This window comes from Diabrotica undecimpunctata, chromosome 2, assembly GCF_040954645.1.
Source record: "Diabrotica undecimpunctata isolate CICGRU chromosome 2, icDiaUnde3, whole genome shotgun sequence".
NCBI lineage: Eukaryota > Metazoa > Arthropoda > Insecta > Coleoptera > Chrysomelidae > Diabrotica > Diabrotica undecimpunctata.
This window is the reverse complement of record NC_092804.1, coordinates 144,108,316-144,129,975: the sequence shown is the minus strand read 5'-3', so window position 1 is coordinate 144,129,975 and position 21,660 is coordinate 144,108,316. Positions and strand designations below refer to the sequence as shown.

Genomic DNA, 21,660 nt, shown 5'->3' with positions numbered 1-21,660 from the left:
TTATCAATCAGCATACAAGAAAATAAATCAAATTATCATGATAATAAGATTATAAAGCTACATACATTTATATTACGTGAAAAACCAATTTTACTTAAAATTTTCTTTACTTGAAAAAAGAAACCACAAAACTTTAAACTTTTGATTAGCCTAACAAAACCTCAGTTCTTAAATTTGAATGCTAATGACCATGATGTCGAAACGATCCTTCACATATATAAAATTCAATTGTACAAACACTTACTGCTTATTTTCTTCTTGAGTTGTATGTTGGAACATACCCAGAAAAGTCCAGTCTCCTCAAAGATGTGATCTCCCCTCTTTGGCACCTCGGCTCCTTCTTTACGTCTCTGCAAACCTCCTTCAGACTACACAAAAAACACCTGATTCACTTTTCCAAACTCCGCTACTTATTTATGACACCAGGACCTCCTTTTGTCAACTTGATGCCGTAAGAATACTTTCACATATACTTTATAAAATGCCCACGGTAGATACAAGGACCTCTTTTAATCTACTTGTTATCTCCTTCTTCAAACTATTCACTTCTTTTCGTTACGCCGGTATCCAAACTCACGAACCACACCCTATCTTGAGACACACGACTGTTTCCTTTCGATGACCAAAATATGACTAACTTCTCCTGTCTCATGATCGACTCCCAAATTCCCATTTAAAAACGACCGTCCAATCAAAAAGCTCAAATTGTGTTTACCATGATTTTGGAAAAGCCTAATTTCGGTTTCAGAGAAAACTAAATAGCTTACTTTAAAATTGGTTTTTTTCAATACATCATTTATACATATTTCAAAAGATTAGAATATGGTCATTTAATACTCGACTATACAAACAATGAAAAGATTAACTTGCAGGTAAAATGTCTTCTAATTCTCAAAATACAAACATTAGTAAATACAAACTAATGTTTGTATTTTGAGAACGATTTCCGAAGTGGAAATTGAAACGTCAATAAACGTATTTTAACCTTTAATTGTGGCTTATTCCCATTTAAATAGTAATTAATTATAGATATGGAGCAAAATTTATTTTCTGGCGATATGGAAAACTTGGACATTGTTGTCTAAGGTGGAGTCTAGTGGTCATAGAGAGCCTTTCTCTGCTGTTGTGTCCGAATATGTACCTTCCAGTTCTGAAGGTAAGAGTCAGTTTTTAGAATACTCATTGCTATTTACTCTTTTCTTTTTAATTGACGACCACAATTTCCATTTGTTACAAATTGTTAATTTCTGTTTTTATTGTTATTCTCTGGTCTTCAGGTAGATATACAAATAGTTTTGTTGTAGAAAGTAGCTATTCGGATGGACCAAAAGAAAGGAATCTACAAGAAATAGATGAGGTTGAACCAAAAACAAACCTAAATATACAAATCAAATATAGTGCTACTAATATAGAACAAAATTCGCATAAAAAAAAACGAGATATACCGGGAAAATGTACTTCTAATCGTAAGAGAACACGTAATACCAACAATTGGAAACGCAACTTGAGAATAAAAGGAAAAAATATTTAGGATTGGCATTCTCGAATCAACGAGGTCAACAAATCCGAGAAAGGCAAATGAAACCAGCCAAATGAGAACCCAGATTTTTTGACAATTTTGGGCTCTTGAAAATCATAATCATCAAGTACAGTTTGTAAATAACTTTGTTGAAAGACTACCTAAAAAACAAGCAATACTTGCAACACTTGCAACTTCAAGGCGCCGCTGATCATATAAATATTCATTTACGATACATTCATACATACAAAACAGTGATAAAATTCAGGTATTTAAGAAAATGTTTTTCGATTTAAAAGTGGGTTAACACTATTTATAAAAAAATACTATGGAAGAAACTGATTGTGTTTTACTAGCCGATCAACGAGGCCGTCACGAAAATCGCCCAAACAAAGTACCTTTAAACAAAGTGTGGGGACACACATTGCTCAGATACCAGTTGTAGAGTCACATTACGTGAGGGATCGTAGCCGTAAACAATATTTTGACGAATCTTTAACATTTCCTAAATTATATTAACTTTATAAAGAGTGAGTACGTGATAATGAATATGCACAAGAGATACAAGCCACCGAGGAACAATATCGAGAAGTATTCTAGAATGAATTTAACATAAATTTCTTTAAACCCAAGAAAGATCTATGTGATATTTATAAAAGATCTTCGATCGAACAAAGGGAAACTAAAACTGTGGTGCGAGAATTCAAAACGCAAATTAAGTCGCTGGCTCAATGTAGTAACTCAGTAGTTGCGGCATGTTTTGATTTCCAGAAGATCTTATCTACTCCAATGTAAGAAGTTTCTGCATCATACTATAAGCGAAAACTCGCAGTCTACAATTTTACAGTCTTTGATTTGGGAGACAATGAAGGATACTGCTATGATGAACGTAAAAAAGGAATTTACAGACTTTTTTTTCTTTTCTGATAGTTGCGGTGGACAAAACAAAAATAGGATAGTTTTTGCCATGTACTCTTATGCAGTGAAAAAGTATAACATTAATATTACACATGTGTTCTTTGAAATTCATTCACAAAACGAGGGCGATTCAATGCATGCCCTGATAGAAAAACGAAAAAAGCATCAAGTCGTACCTATATGTTCCAGACCAATGGATAACAATAATACGATGTTCTAAATTTTAAACTATTTAAGGACACCCATATTAATCTTAAAAAAGTAAAATGGTCTGAAATTAAATATTTGCAGATACGGAATGAAAATGCGAAAATAATTTACGTTAACTAAGACGTTCTTTCCGAAAAAAATTACTGGACTGCGTTAATTTAGAAAAAATGCCTGTAACTCAACGTTCTTCAGCTAGGAAGTCAACAAAAGATAAAAATGAGCTTATCACTATGACAGATATCCCTCCCGTTTATTCTAATTCTCTCGCCATATCGAAAGGCAAATATAAAGATTTAAACAGCCTTTGCATGTCAAATGTCATACTCGAAATATATCACTTTTACTATAAACAATTACAATTTTGTGACCCTAAAAATATTCAACAATCAGATTCCGAATAAAAATTTGAGATAATTATTTTATTTTGTTCATAGTGATTATTTTGTTCGTAGTGGTAGAATATAGTTGTTTTTGTAAAATTTATAATTTCCAATTAAAACTGTGAAAACTACGAGTTGATATTTTATTTAAATATACCATAAAAACTAATTTTCTCTTATTTACGTTGCCAATAACTTAAAACATACAACCTTTTAACGGTAAAACGGAAAAAATAATTAACACGGAGAGTGTAAAATGGTTGTTATGCGAGTTACAACCTTTTTCTACGTCATGTTTAATCTCAAGGTTGTATGTCAATCAAACTCAAGATTTTCAATAGTTAATAAAATTACAAAAACATAAATCAGTTACAACCTTGTTCTATGGGGGTGTCGATATGTCAAAAAAAAAGGTGGTACACTAAATGGTACAGTAGACTAGCACGAAGCTTTATACGATTTTATGTTTTCTATATTTTTAAAATTTAAACAATATTCTTAAAATTGAATAATTTATTATTTATTTATAAAGTAATAGTATATTACTTTATGAGGCGGAGAAGCATGACTTTTCTTGACGCGCCCGATATTACGCGCCGAACGAAGTGAGGCGCGTAATAGAGGGCAAGTCAAGAAAAGTCGCTTCTTTGCCGAATAAAGTATACTATTTTTTCTTCAAACGTAGCAATTTTCAACCATAAATAGTACAATTCATACGCTATTTTTACTCGAAATTAACTGTGACAACTATCAAAGTCGTCTAGATGTTAGAAATTAAAATATTTAAGTCGTCGGTGGGATTTGCGTCTCCCTGGTTACAGTTTTTTGACAGTTGTTTGCAATTATTAAAGACGGCTTATTGTTGTTGCAACCGCAAGCGCAAATTTAGTGCGAAAATGGAAAACCTAAACGAAATTGAGTCCGCGGCTAATGATGCAGTACCACGTTTGGGGCCCTCTAAGTCCGATAAGTACGATAATGCTCAAAAAATTTTAAACCCTCATGATTCGCCAACATCGGGAATGATTGCTGAAAGTTGTTCTCGACCATCAGTATCATCAACAATTACCAATGCGTATCAAGAGTCGGGAACATTTTTGCACGGTTTCAATTTTGAAAATGCCTCATTAACGAATTGTACTTTTAATATTACTATAAATAAAAATAATGTTTAATTGTTGTTAATGACATTTGTATTGTTGCTTTGTGACATGTTTCATATTGTTGCCATGACAACATTTTTCCCTCCGCCGTGAAGAAATGGGAAAAAAAACTGCTGCCGGCAGAGACATCAAACTTTGACAGGATCAAGTTAGATAAGTAATGTCATCATTATTTGACGTTTGAAGAAAAACGTTGTTTACTTCTGACGGACCCGTCAAAGTCAGACTAAATTAATTTAAATAATAAAATATAAATAGACATAATTTAATTGTAAATTTAATTACTATATAAACTAAATAAGATGTTTCAAAACAAAATTTGAGTACAGTTTGACTTAGAGAACTCAGTTGCTTAATTTTATTTTAACATAAATGTATGCCTGTAATTAGTGGTTGTATATATAACTCATAAAAGTAGATTTTTAACATTTTTTAACATTGGTATGTAAAAAAAATAAGAACATAATAATAAAAGTACCAAAAAAATAGAGACTTAGGGAGCTTACGCTCCGTTTTAAAATTTCATGTAAGTTTTAAAATTACAATTTGTTAGGGGAATAATGTTAAAAAGTTTAAATACGTAGTTAGTCCCAATTGACCCAATCAACCATTTCTGAAAGATGTTTCGAGATGAAATTTATAAAACTCTACCAGATGTAAAAAAGAATTATCATTTTCCCAAGATAGATATACAAAAGCAGGCACCATATCGCAGCCCAACGAGGTAACTTTAATTGAATTTTAAAAAGGGATTTATTTCTGTGATTCTTTAGTAATACTTTATGATTACTAGCAAGGAAAATTTCCATTTGGATGACGGCAAGGAGATGGGGTGCACTCAAGCTTTTATAAATTCACATTTGATAATGTGAACTTTTATTCAAGGAAGGAAATGCAAAATATATTCCCCTTAAAATGTATTTATAAACAATATATCCTTTAAAAAATGAAAACTCTTCTTTCAGTTCCACTTATCAGTATTAATTCCTAGAAATTTATGCAGTATTTTTATTTTATGTAGGGTATTCATTATTTTAATATATTAAAGCATCATTTTTTGGTTGAAACGTTTCACGTTGAAATATTTGATTTGGAATTTGATAAATAAGAACCTACTTTTGATGAGCTACAACTCTGCTTCTACTGGGCCTACAGATTTCATAAGTCGCCATTTTTTTGTCTTTTTATAAGACAGAATTTTTACAGCTATGAATTTTTTTCTATGAATACATACTTTTTAAGTTATTTGTGAAAAACCATCTGAAAACGTGGTTTTTATTTTGAAAAATGAACATTTTCACTCTCAAATAAGTCAAAAATTATTGACTTAGTGAAAAACTCTATACAATCAAACTTGCTTAGAATTAGTTAATTTATCCATTTCAGATTTATTTTGAACGTATGTTTTTTTACCCCCGAGAAGGGGTGGCTTTTACCCCCAAGTCAAAGCAACCCTGGCTAAGTCCAAAAGTGAAGTAGATTATAAGAGGTAAAATTATATTCCAAAAAATTATTTGTAAATACATACTATTTTATAAATAACTAAAAATTTTTAAAAATAAACATTTAAACCATAATTTTAATAGCTGTACTTTTATTTTATTAATAACCTTCTCAATATTTTTTTTATTGTGAAGTTATAGTTCTAGTAATTTTTTATGAGCACGTGCATTTGGTTATATTTATAATAATATCCAGCCACTTCCAGTCGGTCAAAATTTAACCAACATACCAAAAAACAAAAAAAAATTACATTTACTAAAAAAAAATGGTACCAATGTACCGAGTATATAAGATAATAAGGAAGCTCACCTATAAATCAATTTCCTTCTTACAGACCTCTTGAAGAACCCAGAGCAACCATTACAAGCCAAAATACCATAATGCTTGCCGGAGCTGGTGTCTCCACAAACAACACATATCAGTCCTGGTGTTCCTTTCTTTGTAGGTATATTCCACGGAGGTGGTGGCGTTCGGGAAGCTTGAATTAGTGTTTGTGAACTTGGCAAGCAAAGTGCTAAAGGATGGTCCCCTTCAGATGAATAGCAGTCTGCACTATTAGGTGATGTTCGTAAATCTGAAATATAAAGAAAAATAGATAATTGGATAGTCAACTATCAAACTTAAATATTTTATAGGAAATTTCATTTCATCATATTTTTAATATCTTCTATTTTTTAACACGTATACTATCATATTTCTCATTTCTATGGAGTTTTATTTCTCTGATCCATGGACTAGTAGTCTTTATCGGACTCCAGCGCGGCTCCTATAAAAGTACATGCAATATTGCTAATTTCAAAAGTAAAATCTACAAAAGTTGTGTTTTTAGGCGTTTTAGTTACAGTAGGTAAATTTAATGGAATTTAAAAAAGCATTTTTTCTGTTTATTTCATATATGTTGGAATTTTTCTAATTATCAGAAGTCAGGCATGTAAATTAGTTTTTATATTTAATCAGATTTTGAGGTAAAATGGTCCCTTCATGTTGAGGCAAAATGACTCCGAATACCATTTTACCCTTGCTTAGCCTACCAAATAGAGTTTTGAGTCATACAGCAAAATTTTGTATAATAATCAAATGTAGGTATATAATCTTTACAGAAATAATGGTTGCTGCTCTGAAGTACTTATAAAAAGAGTCGAAAATCATAATGTATTGGTAAGTGAACTAAATGTAGACTACTTTATTCGTAAGGGAGATGTCAGAACATTATCGGTACTTTCTTTTAATCAACAGATTATTCGAAAAGCCTTGCTAGATTCACTACAACATTGCCCAAAGAATTGTAGACTTATTTAAACGAGTATGTTTTAGAGATGGAAGACCGACTATTCGAAACGACGAAGAAAAACATTTGTGAAATAGTCTACGAGCTTGCGGAGAGGAACAGTATTAAACACAGGTTTTCTGAAAACAAAAATTCAGTTGGAACGGCTTGGTTTAAAGATTTTTTAAAGACACGTTCAGAGATTTCTTTTAGAAAAAACCTCCTGAGGCTACCTAAGCCACCACAGCGAGAGGCTTTAAATTTTTTTCTTTTAAGATGAAATACAACATAAAAATAACCTCAATAGTATGAGAATATATAACATGGATGAGTCTGGTATCCAGACGATCCCTAGCAAGTTACCCAAAATTTTAGCATATAAAAGGCAGAAACAGGTTGGTTTCTTAATAAGCGCTGAAAGGAGATACAATGTCAACAATGTTCTCTGTGTAAATGCTGCGGGTCAATTCATTCCTTTAGAAATAATATTCCCTCCGCAAACGAAGGAATCAATCAAGACATTCCATACGGAACACTTTCTCTTTACAACTAATCTGGATACTAAAAATCTGACACCTTCATTCTATGTTTAAATCATTTTCAACAACATACACAGTGCTCAGTTGAAGATAGGGCCCTAATGGCGTATTGTAATGAGTAAGTTATTTTATGTCTTAAAACAAACCCTGGAAAAGTCGTAACACTGTACAATATAGCTAGTTTGTTTGGAAAATCAGATTGAAGAGCTGCCACACTTAACAACGGACTCAGTGGATTCGAGACAACGTGCATCTGTCCTTTTAATCCGAACATATTTCCAGATTAGAAATTTAAACCATCATCGTCTACAACTGATCGACCTAGTGAAAAATGAAACCGTTGATCCTATTCATGAACCAAGAACTACTTCTCCACAAAGAGATACTTCTTCGCTTCCAAGTTATTTACCCATAAAAAAAAAACAAAGAGATACTTCTTAGCTTCCAAGTTTTTTACTTATAAGGAAAAGAAAAATTCTTAAAGTGACGGAAGTAAATTGACTTCTTTGGATGGTATATATTAATTTTTTTACGTGTGTTATTTAATAGATATTTTCTTTGTGTAGTCTCAAAATTTAATCATGATTAAAGATGAATAGGATTAACTAAACATGATTTTTTGTTCTAATTATGTACCCTTTTGAATTTTTTCTAACGCACGTCTATTTAATTTATTATACAGTTAACCCGTTCCAAGTTACAGTAAGTTACGATCTTTTTTATTTTTTTTTTGTACACTTACATGTGCTTTGTTTATACTGTAAAAGATTTAAACCTGCCTATATATTGATAATATTTTCATTTTTTTTTACATTTATCTACCGGTCGTTCATTTAGTCTTTCTTTTTGTATTCTGATCATTCCATTTCTGTTTTTTTTACGATACAAATATTTAAACAACGGCACCCATTTTTTTGCGAACAATTTAGTCCAGTCGTCAGAGATTTGACCTCTAAAAATCATATGAACGAGCTAAATTTTGCTCAGAATATCAATTTTTCAAGTCTTTCCAGGTTTTCCCCTAAAACGTTCCCGTGTAAACGTTTTTGTGTAGAATGTTCCCTTCTCTCAGAAACAACGCTTGAAGCGGCAGGCGATTTTGAATTTGTTACGCGCACGCAATCAGTTTTAAATAAAATTTGTATACACTCGACGGTAAAAAATTTGATATCTTTTGATCAGAGTATCCTATCTACAACAATCTAAATGCGTAAGTGAAGAGGGCAGCTTTCGAATGCAATGTTTGTATTTTGCCACAAAAAAGTCAGTTTCTATAAATCTGTTCAATACATAAATAAACGTTGCGTGATTTTTGCTATTTTTTACGATTCTCATGAGATCAATAAAACTTATCACTTTTATTAAACAGTCGTAGTGGAATTTCCATTATTAGACCCTGATATTCAAAACCTATAACATGAAACTTCTATTTTCAGTTTTGGCAACAAATATGAGGCATTTGAATTATGCCTAAAAAACACTGAATTTAAACTTTCACATTACAAATTTCACAAGTCATGGGAAATGCCTCCATGAAGCCGCATTGTGTGGAATTTGTAACTGATGTTGTGTAGTTTCAAAAAACTTACTTGTGTAATTGAAAAGAAGCAATTTTAAACGTTTTAGATCGTCGTTTATTCTATAAGTTTTGAAGATTAGGCTCTTCTTCTTCTTCTTCTTGATGTGCCTATCCGTTACGAATATTGGCGATCATCATGGCAATCTTTATCTTATCTACAGCAGCGCGGAAAAGCTGCACAGATGTTGTATTGAACCAGATTCTAAGGTTCTTTAACCAAGATGTTCTTCTTCTTCCTGGACCTCGTTTTCCAAATATTTTTCCTTGCAGGATGGCTTGAAGGAGAGCATATCTGGATTCATTTCGCATAATATGCCCGAAGAACTGTAACTTTCGGGATTTGATGGTGGTCAGCCCTCTCGGTTCTTATTCATTCTTCTGAGGACCTCCTCATTTGTGACTCGGTCAGTCCACGGGATCTTAAGCATTCTCCGATATAGCCACATCTCAAATGCTTCCAGTTTTCTGCACATATCTCTGTTCAAGGTCCACGATTCAACACCATAAAAAAGAACAGAGAAGACGTAGCATCGCAGCATTCTTACTTTTGTATCAAGAGAGAGGTTGTGACTCTTGAAGAAGTCCCCAATCCGATTGAAGGTGGATCTAGCTTTTCCGATGCGTGCTCTAATCACCTGGTTGTTGGTCCATTCTTTATTTATTATGGTGCCGAGGTAGTTGTAGTGCGTCACTCTTTCTACAGGGGATTGGTTGACGTAGAGTTGACCTTCTGTTATTCTTTTCTTGCCAATTATCATAAGGTTTGTCTTCTTAACGTTTATATTGAGTCCATATTGTTGACTGTAATACGTGATTTTGTTCATAAGAACTTGTAGGTCTTCTAAGACTTGTACGTCTTTGCTATAAGTCCGAAAATACTATGGTGTCATCTGCATATCTGATGTTGTTTAGCCGGTAACCATTTAGTAGAATACCTTTTTCAGTTTCGTGCAAAGCTTCGATAAATATTCTTTCAGAGTACAGATTGAAGATTAGAGGAGACAAAATACAGCCTTGCCTGACTCCACATTTGATTTTCACATAGTCTGTGTGTTCACCTTCAACTCTGAGACTTGCTGTCTGATTCCAGTAGAGACTTCTAATTATTTTCAGATCTTGGTTGTTAATTCCTGTTTCTTTTAGTATTTGCATCATCTTGGCGTGCTGTACTCGATCAAACACTTTCTCGTAATCAACCAGACATGCGTATACGTTGCAGTTGACGTCTTTGCATCTCTGGAATAAGACTTGTACTGAGAACAAAGCCTCTCCAGTACCAACAGCATTTGTGATCCCGAACTGGTTGGGGGAAATTTGACTTTCTCACAGCTTGTAGATTCTCTTATGAATTATTGATCAAATCTTTGGTTCATCCCCCTTCGAGGCCGATTTCACAACCTCACGACAAAAAAGTGACCTACCACTTACCAACTCATCCGCCCGAAGCCGTTGGTCAGTAAGTGGGGGATTGCTTATACCGGCAATCGCTCGGTGAATGACTCGTCACACTGAATGACTCGCCACACTGAAGAGTATGAGGTAAAAGGAAATTCGGCTCTAAGAATGGAAATTCCATAGTGCCCGGCCAATGAAAACAATAAATCTTATCTAATTTCATAAAAAATGGCAAAAATCGCGCAATGTTTATTTATTTAGCATCTTTATAAAAACTGACTTCATTTACAGCAAAATACAAAAATTAAATACGAAAGCTGCACTCTTTACCTTTAAAACACATTTTGATTTTTGTCGATAAGACATTCTGATGAAAAGATAGAAACAAAGAAGTCATGCTGGAACAACTACGGCGGAAATCATAATGCTTGAATGGATAAGTGGAGTGACAAAAAAAGGACCAATTAATGCCAAAATAACAGAGTATATGTTAAGATGGTTCAAGCATATTCAATGTCGAAAAACCCAATACGAAGAATTGCTGATTTGCAAGGTAAGTTCCTGCAAGGAGTAGGAGAAGAAGACCAAAGAAGATCTGGGAAAGACAGACGTTTAGACAGGATATGGTAAATTTGATTGATATTTCCATTAGCCAAGAGAGTGAGAATGATTTACAGTCAATTTATGCCTGAATTATTTTTAAAAAGATTTTAAAACTCAATAATCTCTAATCATTACCTAGATTTGTACTTTTTTTTTGTTGAAAAGTTATGAAAGAAGACTTCAACTAATAATTTGGTATTCTTCCATATTTATGAATACTATTAAATGGTCTTTTACGTTATTGGCTAAATTTAAAACTCGTTTGACTTCGTCTTTCCTGGTATCCAAACCATCATGATTTATGCTATAGTTGTCACTTCTTTGAATTTTAGAGAAAAGTTTTAATGCAAAAAACATTTATAAATGACCAAAATTAAAATTTAGCAATCTTAAAACGACAAACAAATTTATAACAGTAATAAAGATGACGTAAAGAGACTTCTTGGAACAGTAATTTATAAGTAAAGGTAATTTGATTAGATAATTATAATAATAAATAATTTAAAAAAACAGAACTACTATTATGTTATGTACGTACAAAAATGCAGATTGTATTACATACAGAAAAACAACTAGGTAGCCCTTTTCTAAACATTTTTGTTTAAAAGTAGAAATAAATGTAAAATTCCCTATGAGACTCTTGGCATATGTGATAAAAATCATATTTTCCGATCATTCACCAACATGGACCACTCGAATCGTAAGTGTACACATTTAATAGAATCAGTTCCGCTACAAGTGACATTAGAGTATTAATCAAGTGTGTGCTTGATTATCATGTAAATAGGGTCGAATAGGTCCCATATGTCATTTTTCTGTAACCCTCCTGTTTTCAAACGAGTCCAGGAATTGTGTCGGGCTTTCAAATCGAAATTAGTGATATGACAGGATTTGGTGGCTGATTCTGAATGGATCCCAATGGATCTGATGGATGTGTCACAATAAAATTACTGATGGATTTAGGATTTAGGTAGCTACTTCGTCGGACGAATTTATGTAAAAAGAGTTTTGTTTTTTATTTTAATGACAATATAGTTAAAATGGGAAAATTAAAAATGTTTCAATAATTTTTAATTTATATTACAAATAAATATATTCTTGAACAAAAATTTAGCACTCCTTTTACTATTACTTGTAATTTGTACAGTTTTAGATCACAGCAAAATTTATTGTATGTCTAAGTAGCGTATGATCTTAGTCTTATCTGACATTATTGAAAACATGTTTATTATTTTTTTTATTATTAGTGTTGAGTTCGTATTAGTAGTTGTTAAACAATAATTGGTCAGTACGGGCTTACTGCAGATATGTCTTAAAGCAGAGTAAAAAAGAAGCCTGAAAAAATATATATCTTCCATAAATTCATCTACTCCTACTACAGATGTTTGGAAAATGGTCAACAGGATGTATGGAAATAAATCTTTCAATGCTATTCATTATGTAGAACAAGATACTAAAACTTACTCATCAAAGGAGGAGATAGCTGCAGTTCTAGCAAATACATATAAAAAACAGTCGAGTGACGAAAACGTACCAATAAATTTATTAAATCATAAAAAGAACTTTGATGGATCTAACATTGATTATGACGATCACACCAGTTCACCTTTAAATGTGGAATTTAAAATGGACGAGCTCCATGAATCTCTTTAGCTTTACCTGTTGAAGGCAAGCAGTATCTACTAGACCTCTACAATTTTATTTGGACAAAAAATGTTTTTATCTAAAAATAAATCTATCATAATAAACGTATTTAAAAATGGTAAAAGTAAATCGAGACCAGAATCTTACAGACCCATCTCTTTAAGTATTCCATGTGTAAAATAAACTTCTTAGCTCAATCAAAGTGGCTTTAGAAAATCTAGGTCTACTACTGATAACATAGTAGACATAGAGTCTGTAGTACATGAATCATTTGGCTGTGGGCATGACTATTTAGCTGTTTCCTTCGATATAACTCATGCCTATGACACAATTTGGAGGCAACATATTTTAAATACCTTGTCAAGCTGGCCAATTCAAGCAAACATCTTGCATTTTATCCGAAACTTTCTCCTGAAGCGACATTTTCAAGTTCGAATAGACAGCACTTATTCTGATATTAAAACCCAATCAAACGGTATTTCTCAAGGGTCCACTCTTAGTGTTACTTTAATTCTTATTGCAATCAATAATATTTTACTATTATAATATTTTAATTATATTATATATTTTAATTATATTATATATATTATAATTATAATTATTATAATAATTTTTATTGCAATCAATAATATTCACTTTCACCTCTAGTCAAAGCCTATTTATTTGTGGGCGACCTGGTCATCTACTCAAGAGGGAAAAATTTATCGTCAATATCACATCATATTTAAGGAGCCATTAGCAAACTAGAAAACTGGTCTAATACTACTGGTCTGCGGTTCTCTTTCATAAAACAAAAGCTATGCTTTTCAGCAAACGCTTTAGAGCTAGTTTAATCCCCCCAAACCTAGTGTTAAATAACAATTCTATTGAATATGTAAAATCTATTTATTTTCTTGGCATGAAATTAGATAATCGTTTAACTTGGAAAGAACATGTGCACTTTCTTCGACAATCTACACAAAATGGACTGTTAAGAAGTATAGCTTACTGGGGCGCGGACTCTCAAACATTAATGACTTTATACAGATCCCTAATTCGCTCAAAACTTAATTATGGGGCAGTTGCGTACAACTCGGCAAAAACTTCAATACTAAAAATTCTCGATCCAGTTCATAATTCCGCAATTAGGATAGCATTGGAGGCACATTACACAAGCCCTATTAAGAGCATGTACTGTGAATCTGGGGAGCCTTCACTTCAGCTTAAAAGGGAATATTTAAGTATTTCATATATGCTACCATATGCGACAAATATCCAACCATTCCTGTTTTCAGAAACACTTTTGCTGACAGATTTTTCTCGACGTTTCAGCCAAGAAGAAGATTAGATCCACCATTCTAACATCGTATCAGCACAATTCTAAATAACCTAGACATCACTGTACCCCTAAATACATACTTAAAAATTCTGATAATCCTCCACCATGGACAATATCTCTCACACAGTGCGATGGCAAAATCGGAAAATGGAGTGGGTGCTGCATTTGTAACAACCAGCGAAGAACGGTCATTTCAATTCCCTAAGCAATTCACTATATTCTCTGCTGAACTATTTGCCATTCTTCAGGCAACAAAATTCGTCAATAAAAATAACATTTTTATTAGCCTAATAATTAGTGATTCATTGAGTTCATTATCCTCATTAAACAAACTTTTTACTAAACACTGTTCAGTTTTTTTGGACCCCTTCACATTGTGGAATAAAAGGAAATGAAAGAGCCGACAACGTTGTGAAACAAGCAATTGAGAAACCAATTTCATTGTCAATGTCTACTTGTCTACTTGTCACCACTTTGATGTCAAACCATATTTTAAAAGGAAAATAATGACCAAATGGCAGGAAACATGGGATGTCTCAAATTCTAACCTTAGATCCATAAAACAAACTGGCCTACCATGGAGGCTACTTATGAAAAGAAGAGATCAAGTTATCATCTCCAGACTACGATTAGGAAACATCAAGATCACACATGATTTCCTACTACAGAAGCAACCCAAACCTTTGTGTTACGCGTGTGATAGTGATCTAACAGTACATCACTTATTAGAGAGTGTCCGTTGTACGAATGTTATCTGTAAAATCGACCATTGCTAATAACACTAGTGGTTGAAGCAGTTTCAAATAAAAAAAAAAGAATTGGTCACTTTAATTTTATTCATCATTGGTGTGATTCTCAACTATTTAACATCATAAAATACATTATCTTATATAGGTGCAATTAAACATATTAGATTAGGGACATAGGGAGGTTTCGTGACCTATTGAACTCTATGAAATTTTCTAACTGTGTATTTTGATCCGCTATTGAGTCCGAATCTTCAATATGATAATCCAAATTTTTGAGAAGGAATTTGTTATTAATAATCTAATAAACTAATGAAAATATTCCCCTTTTTCAAATCATTTTTAGTTTCTTCAAAAAAAAATCGAAACAAGCTTTCAAAAATTAAAATCGGTCCATTAGAAGCAGAGATATTGCAAATGTATTATTAAAAAATAACAAATTATCGACTATATCAGACTTTTTGCTTATAACTTTACTTTTGCTCAACGTAAAAAGATTTAAATTGAATTCATTTTAAAGCTATGATTATAAGCTTTAAAATGAATTTTGAAAAATTAAATTTTATCAATGTTTAACGGAGTTATATAAGTTTAAAGTATACAATTAAGACGTAAAAAACAATTGAATATAACGATTTTTCAGTGGTATGAGATCAAAAAAATTAGTATCATAGTAATCAGGAGTCTAGTAGAATGGAAAATGAACATTTTACTTCAAGCGCTGTTTAAAAGTGTTTTACACATTTTTATTCAAAATTATCCCAGCTACATTTTTTATTTGAAACATATCGTCGGCTTAATATATAAGCTTAAGGCTATACAAGCTTAATATATAAGGCTTAATATATTAATATTATAACGCATACACTAGAAAAGTCCATAAATCCAAGATTAAATTGTTTGCCTTGCAATATCTTAAGTAGAAAACGGCGTATCTCCTTTCCCGCCAAATTGAGTCAGCAAACTTCGTAAATCCATCAGTTTGTTACGAAGTGTCCATGTGTGCACGTGTATAGTGAATTATTTAATAATTAGAACCGAGTTGAAACTCTAAAGCCCATTTATATAAAGTTTATAGAAACGACTACTGCAAAACACACAATCATACACCTGTATCAATTGCCACATTCCATAAGGAATTCGAAAGCAACGGCTGTCACTTTATCAACCGAAAAAGGATCTATGCGACAAATGTGTCGCTTATCAAACAGGCAATTCAACAGAAAGATGAATACAATGAACACATAACACTAAAAATGAAGCAAGAAATGAAAAGAGTGCAGATAAGGAGTCTCAACATTAAGTTTTAACAATGGATCTTCAATCAGTTTTGCTCTCTCCAAACTCCAATGTTTCTGCGCTTTATTACAAGACCAAACTTATCGTCCATAATTTCACACTATGTGACATTAAGCGCAAACAAGGCTACTGTTACCTTTGGAATGAGAGCGAGGGCGGATTGACAAGCAACGAATTTATAAGTACAATAATTCATTTTTTGGAGGGACATGTGAAAGAACATCAATTAGAAAATCAAAGTAACATTAACATTATACTATGGAGTGACGGCTGCGGTTGTCAAAACCGAAACATTACTTTGTCAAATGGTCTATTTAATTTTGCACTGGAAAAGGGTGTAACTGTGATACAGAAATATTTACATAAGGGCCATACTCAAATGGAAGTGGACAGCGTTCATTCCGTTATCGAAAGAAAGATTCGAAACAAGAAACTCAATATTCCCGCAGATTACGTATTTATCTGCAAAGCAGCATGTCAAAAAGCTCCTTACAGAGTTGAATACCTTATGCACGACTTCTTCAAAAAATATGATGAATTGAAATATTTTAAATCCATTAGACCAGGAAAAATCTCTGGACAATTGGTAATCGACCTAAAAGCATTAAAATATTCCAACGATGGAGTGTTTTTTAAACTTCGACATTCAGAGAAAGATTGGCAAACTCTTCCAATAAGACTGAACATAAGCAGCATTCAAGCAACTAATACAGATAATATACCGGCATTACACAAACAAAGACTAAAAATTAAAGCAGAAAAATATGCACACCTCCAACAACTTAAGACGAGCATGGAAAGCGATTATCACGATTTCTATAATAATTTACCTCATCATTAGTTAATTCTTTTTAGTTTTTAAGTTTTCTTAATGTTCTACTTTTTCATCCTTTTTAGTTTTTAAGTTCATAAATCTTATACTTTCATGAATAAACATGTTTTTATGTTGATTTTTTATTGCATAATGTTTCATTTTAAATGGTAAGAAAAATGAGTATCTCCAATTTTTAAGCTAAAATACAAAAAAGCAAACTGCGTATCTCCATTTTTTTTTAAATTCTTGTGATTTAAGTTAAAATATTAGAAAAGTATCTAATACTTTCCACCTTTATGATATTTTCTAATCAACAAAAACAATAACTATGGTCAACGTAAATACATTTAAAGGTAAAGTCGTTTTTAAATCGTTTTTTGTGTCTCCTGTAAAATATGTATGAAAGGAATTACGCACTATGCCGACGATATTTTCCTGCAGCTTGCAGATTTTTGATAAATCGATTTTTTTCGATTTTTCCCTCTACGAGTGGTAGCTATAGGGGGAAGCCGGGGAGTAGGAGTGGTAAACTTTTTTGCATATTTTTTTGGGCTCCCAAAATTGACAGTCTAAGCAAAATTCAGTTTGTTCGAATGATTTTTAGAGATTCAGTGCCATTTTCGCCTCTGACGACTGGAGCATTAGTCATTTATTATAAGACAATTCGCAGCCTATTCTCCGTTCATAAATTGTTGAGAGCACGAAATGTGCCTCAAACTCATAAAACGGTCGTAAACCATAGGCGTTCCTGAGGTGTTTATTCATTAAATAATAATATAATATTTTTTAATACTGTTATATATATAATATTAATAATATTTTAATACTAATATATTTAGCAAAAAAACAATTAAAAATTTCACGGCTAATGTTATGTAATTATATTATATTAATAAAAATAAGAATTTAACCATTAACAATTTTGTAAATAAGAATACCTCATCTCTTTGGATATTTCAATACTAATCTTCGCGTTTAATCACTTTACTAGAAAACCTGGAATTCATATCCGAAGGTACTATTCGTTGCAAGATAATTAGGATGGAATTCCCCAGATTTTTAATAATATAATGGGTATGCTTTGGCCACGTACCTCGTTTGTTCAGTTTATATTCGAAACTTAACTTAAAAGGGTGAAGTTATTACGAACGAAAACAATTTTTTTGTTTAGTACGTTTTTGATCGCATGTAATTTACGGCTCGTCGGTGTGTCCGCGTCTACGGCAGTAATTAGCGTCTCGAATATTTCTTTTGCGAATTATATGCAGTGCGTGAGTGATTTTTTATTCCATATACCTACGAACATATACGTACCTTTCGCTCGTGCTCGTTTTGTTGGATTGTTTGTGATGGCTTCATCATCAACATCATCAAGTTTTACACCGGTACTGTTGCGTACAGTCAGTAAGTCTGTCAATTCACCAAGAGAGAAGACTATTGTCCTGAATGTTCACGATGCTCTGGTTTCTCAGAATCCCACTGAAACACTGTTCGCAACATAGTCGAAAGTTGTGCCAACATGACTGGCGTAGGAGAGTCAACTATATATAGGTTCCTATCAGAAAGAAAAAAACACGGTATAGCTAACCCAAACACAAACGAACACTTAAAGAGAGGGAAAAAGCCTATTGAAATTGATGAATTTGCCAAAAATGGTATTCGAAGGAAAATTCATGGATTTTTTTTCAAAAAAGAAATACCAAACCTAAACAAAATTTTACAAGAAGTTAGAGACGACCCGGATTTGCCTCATATCGGACGAACTAAATTGTGGCAAGTTTTAAAAGAATTAAATTTCCGGTGGGAGAAATCAGACCGAAAATCACTTTTGATTGACCGGGAGGAGATAATATGTTGGAGAAGAAATGATCTAAGATCCATACGAAAATTCCGGGCTGAAGGAAGGCCCATCTTCTAGCAGGATGAAACGTGGGTAAACTCAGGTCATACTCTAAAAAAAATTTGGTCAGATAAAAATATATTAAGCTCCAGGCAAGACTTTATGGAAGGTTGGTCTACTGGTATCTCCCCACCTTCTGGTAAAGGCAGTAGATTAATAATTACTCACATTGGCAGTGAAAAAGGATTTGTTAAGCATGGTTTGTTGGAATTTCAGTCCAAAAGCACAAAAGACTATCACGAGGAGATGACAGCTGATGTTTTCGAAGAGTATTTTGAGCAGATGATTGAACACATACCACCAAATTCAATTATAGTATTAGATAATGCACCTTATCATTCACGACTAGTAGAAAGACTTCCAACGACTGCGTGGAAGAAACAGGATATTCTTGACTGGCTGCGGAATAAGTATCTGCCGTACGAAGATGGAATGGTAAAAGCAGAACTTCTAAAAATTGCCCGGCAACACAAATCTAACTTCAAGAAATACGTAGTTGACAAAATGGCGGAAAGGCGAAACATTACAGTCCTTAGACTTCCACCCTACCACTGCGAAATAAATCCAATTGAACTCATTTGGGCACAAATGAAAAGTTATGTGGCTAGAAAAAATACGTTATATAAAATACAAGCTGTACGTGAATTGTTATACTTTACAACAGTTTAACAGACAGAGTCTTTACAACATATTACAGAACAAAACTGGAAAGATGCAGTAAGGCATGTAATAGAAGAAGAACAAAAAATGTGGGATCTTGATAACATAATTGATGCGACCGTAGAGACACAACCGCTAATTATTAACCCTCAAGATGACTCGGATTCCGAAGTTGATCCTATTTATTTTGAATTTGAATAGTTTTCTAATCGTAATTATATAAGATAAGTAATAATAGTTGTAATCGTAAGGTATTAAAGGGGAAAGGTGCAAAATGTCGCCTGTCAAAATGTTCAATGTGTTTTAAATGTATCCATTTTTTTTTCAAATCCTGAGAAAACTAAACAGCATTTTTAAAAAATTTAAAGGCAGAATGAAATATTTTTTAGAATAAATAAAAAGTTTCTTTTGCATGCAATATTTTCAATTAAAAATTATACTATATTTTCTCTTTTATTTTCACCCCTGTTACATAACATATTAAAATAAACATTGTAGAAGTTTTCAGGGACTTTCTGCCCTCAGTAATAATGTAATCTTTCATTCTGCGTTTAAATTTTTCAAAAATATTATTAGTTTTCTCCGGATTCGAAAATAATGGATACATTTAAAACACATTGGAAATTTTGTTAGGTGACATTTGGCGCCTTTTCCCTTAATTAAATAAATGTATCTTTTACAAATGGCAAGAAACTTTTTATTTTTGAATAAAATAAATAAGTTTTATTAAAAAATACAATTTACATAAGTACAATTTAAAAAATATATTTATTTAGTTCAAATAAATGTTTCAATCATATACTCTACGACACTGGTCGGTCATATCTAACCATTCAAAATACCCTCGTAATAGGATTATAAGGTATTGTATTCTTTCAGATACAAGGTGGGTTAGTCGAAAACATCTTAAACCGTCCATTTTAAGGTTGGTTTTTACTATTATATCGTATTAACTATCCTCTCTGTATTTCAGTTTTCTAATTAGGGTTAAACTTGTAGTGAGCTATCAACAAATTGTGAACCGACTGTAGATATGTAGTCTGTGCATTGTATATGTGGTTTAAACCTTCTTTGGCAATGTCTCATTTTAGGTCCAATTCCGTTGAATTTTTCGTGTAGTATCTACTTGATCATTTGTTAACAGTGTTTAGCAGTATGATTATTGTACTTGATTTAAGCAAGATGTAATAACAGGTACATAATTCATCACGAAGTATATATTAGCCATAAAATTATTTACTTATTTAATATTCATGGTTTAAAAATTTAGTTATTATTTTCCTCAACGAGGTTGGAGAGGTATAATATTTTTTAATTAGTTTAATATAAAAATAAGGGAGTTATTCCCGAAGCACTTCGAATAATCCTCGTAATAGCAAAGGTAATGATTGAACTAGTCAAACTGTTGTTAGTTTCGTTAACCTAATCCCAGTTTACTTCCCTCTCTGAGTTTAAGCTTAGACAAAATTTGCATGTACCTTCTGAGGGTGCGATCGATAATACACTGTTAGTTTTTGCAACATCCTCCCTCAATTGACGAGCCCTTTTAGAAACTGAGTGCGCGTGAAATCTCAGTTATATGACGTAATAGATTTTTAATTTGCCTGACCAAATGGTATAATATCGGTGTTCTATAACAGCAGACACCCTTCTGAGCCTTCCAACTCACAAAGGGACACTCATCTCGGTATACGCGTCCCTAACCTAACTTTCTATCTTAATGCCACCGTTTCATCCCCACATAATACAAATTAATACACCAGCATTAAATAGAGGCACACTTAATCCTAGACCTATCCCGTTCACTCTTTGTGAGTTTGGTGCTGGGATGTTTCGGTCTACTGTACAGGACAGGTCTCGAATGTATAATAAAAAATTTGGTTACAATTCAATCACATAAGAAATACCATTTTATAAATGATATTTTATAGAGTATCTAACTTTATATATTTTACTTATTAACGATTAACCTATGCACGTATAAAAACGAAAACATTCCCATATTTGTTTTGCTCTGAAAGTTTGTGGTATTTACAATAATTATACCCACTTATTCCCATACATAAACATATTTTTTTTTAAACTGTAAAATATTAATTTTGTTAATGAAATATTCAATATGGTGCGAACAAAAGGAATATAGGTTATTCCACGAATATACGACTGTTTGGGATTATTGTGACAACGAATATTTTACTGTGCA

At 32.4% G+C, this 21,660-nt stretch overlaps 1 protein-coding gene across 1 annotated transcript in view; it reads right to left on the bottom strand.

Annotated features, from left to right (window-relative positions):
• LOC140433484 (photoreceptor-specific nuclear receptor-like) overlaps positions 1–21,660 on the bottom strand; it is a 106,140-nt gene that overhangs the window by 69,802 nt on the left and 14,678 nt on the right. The window contains exon 2 of the mRNA XM_072521473.1: positions 6,003–6,267. Coding sequence (XP_072377574.1) covers positions 6,003–6,267 — 265 coding nt within the window. The remainder of the gene's footprint in view (positions 1–6,002; positions 6,268–21,660) is intronic.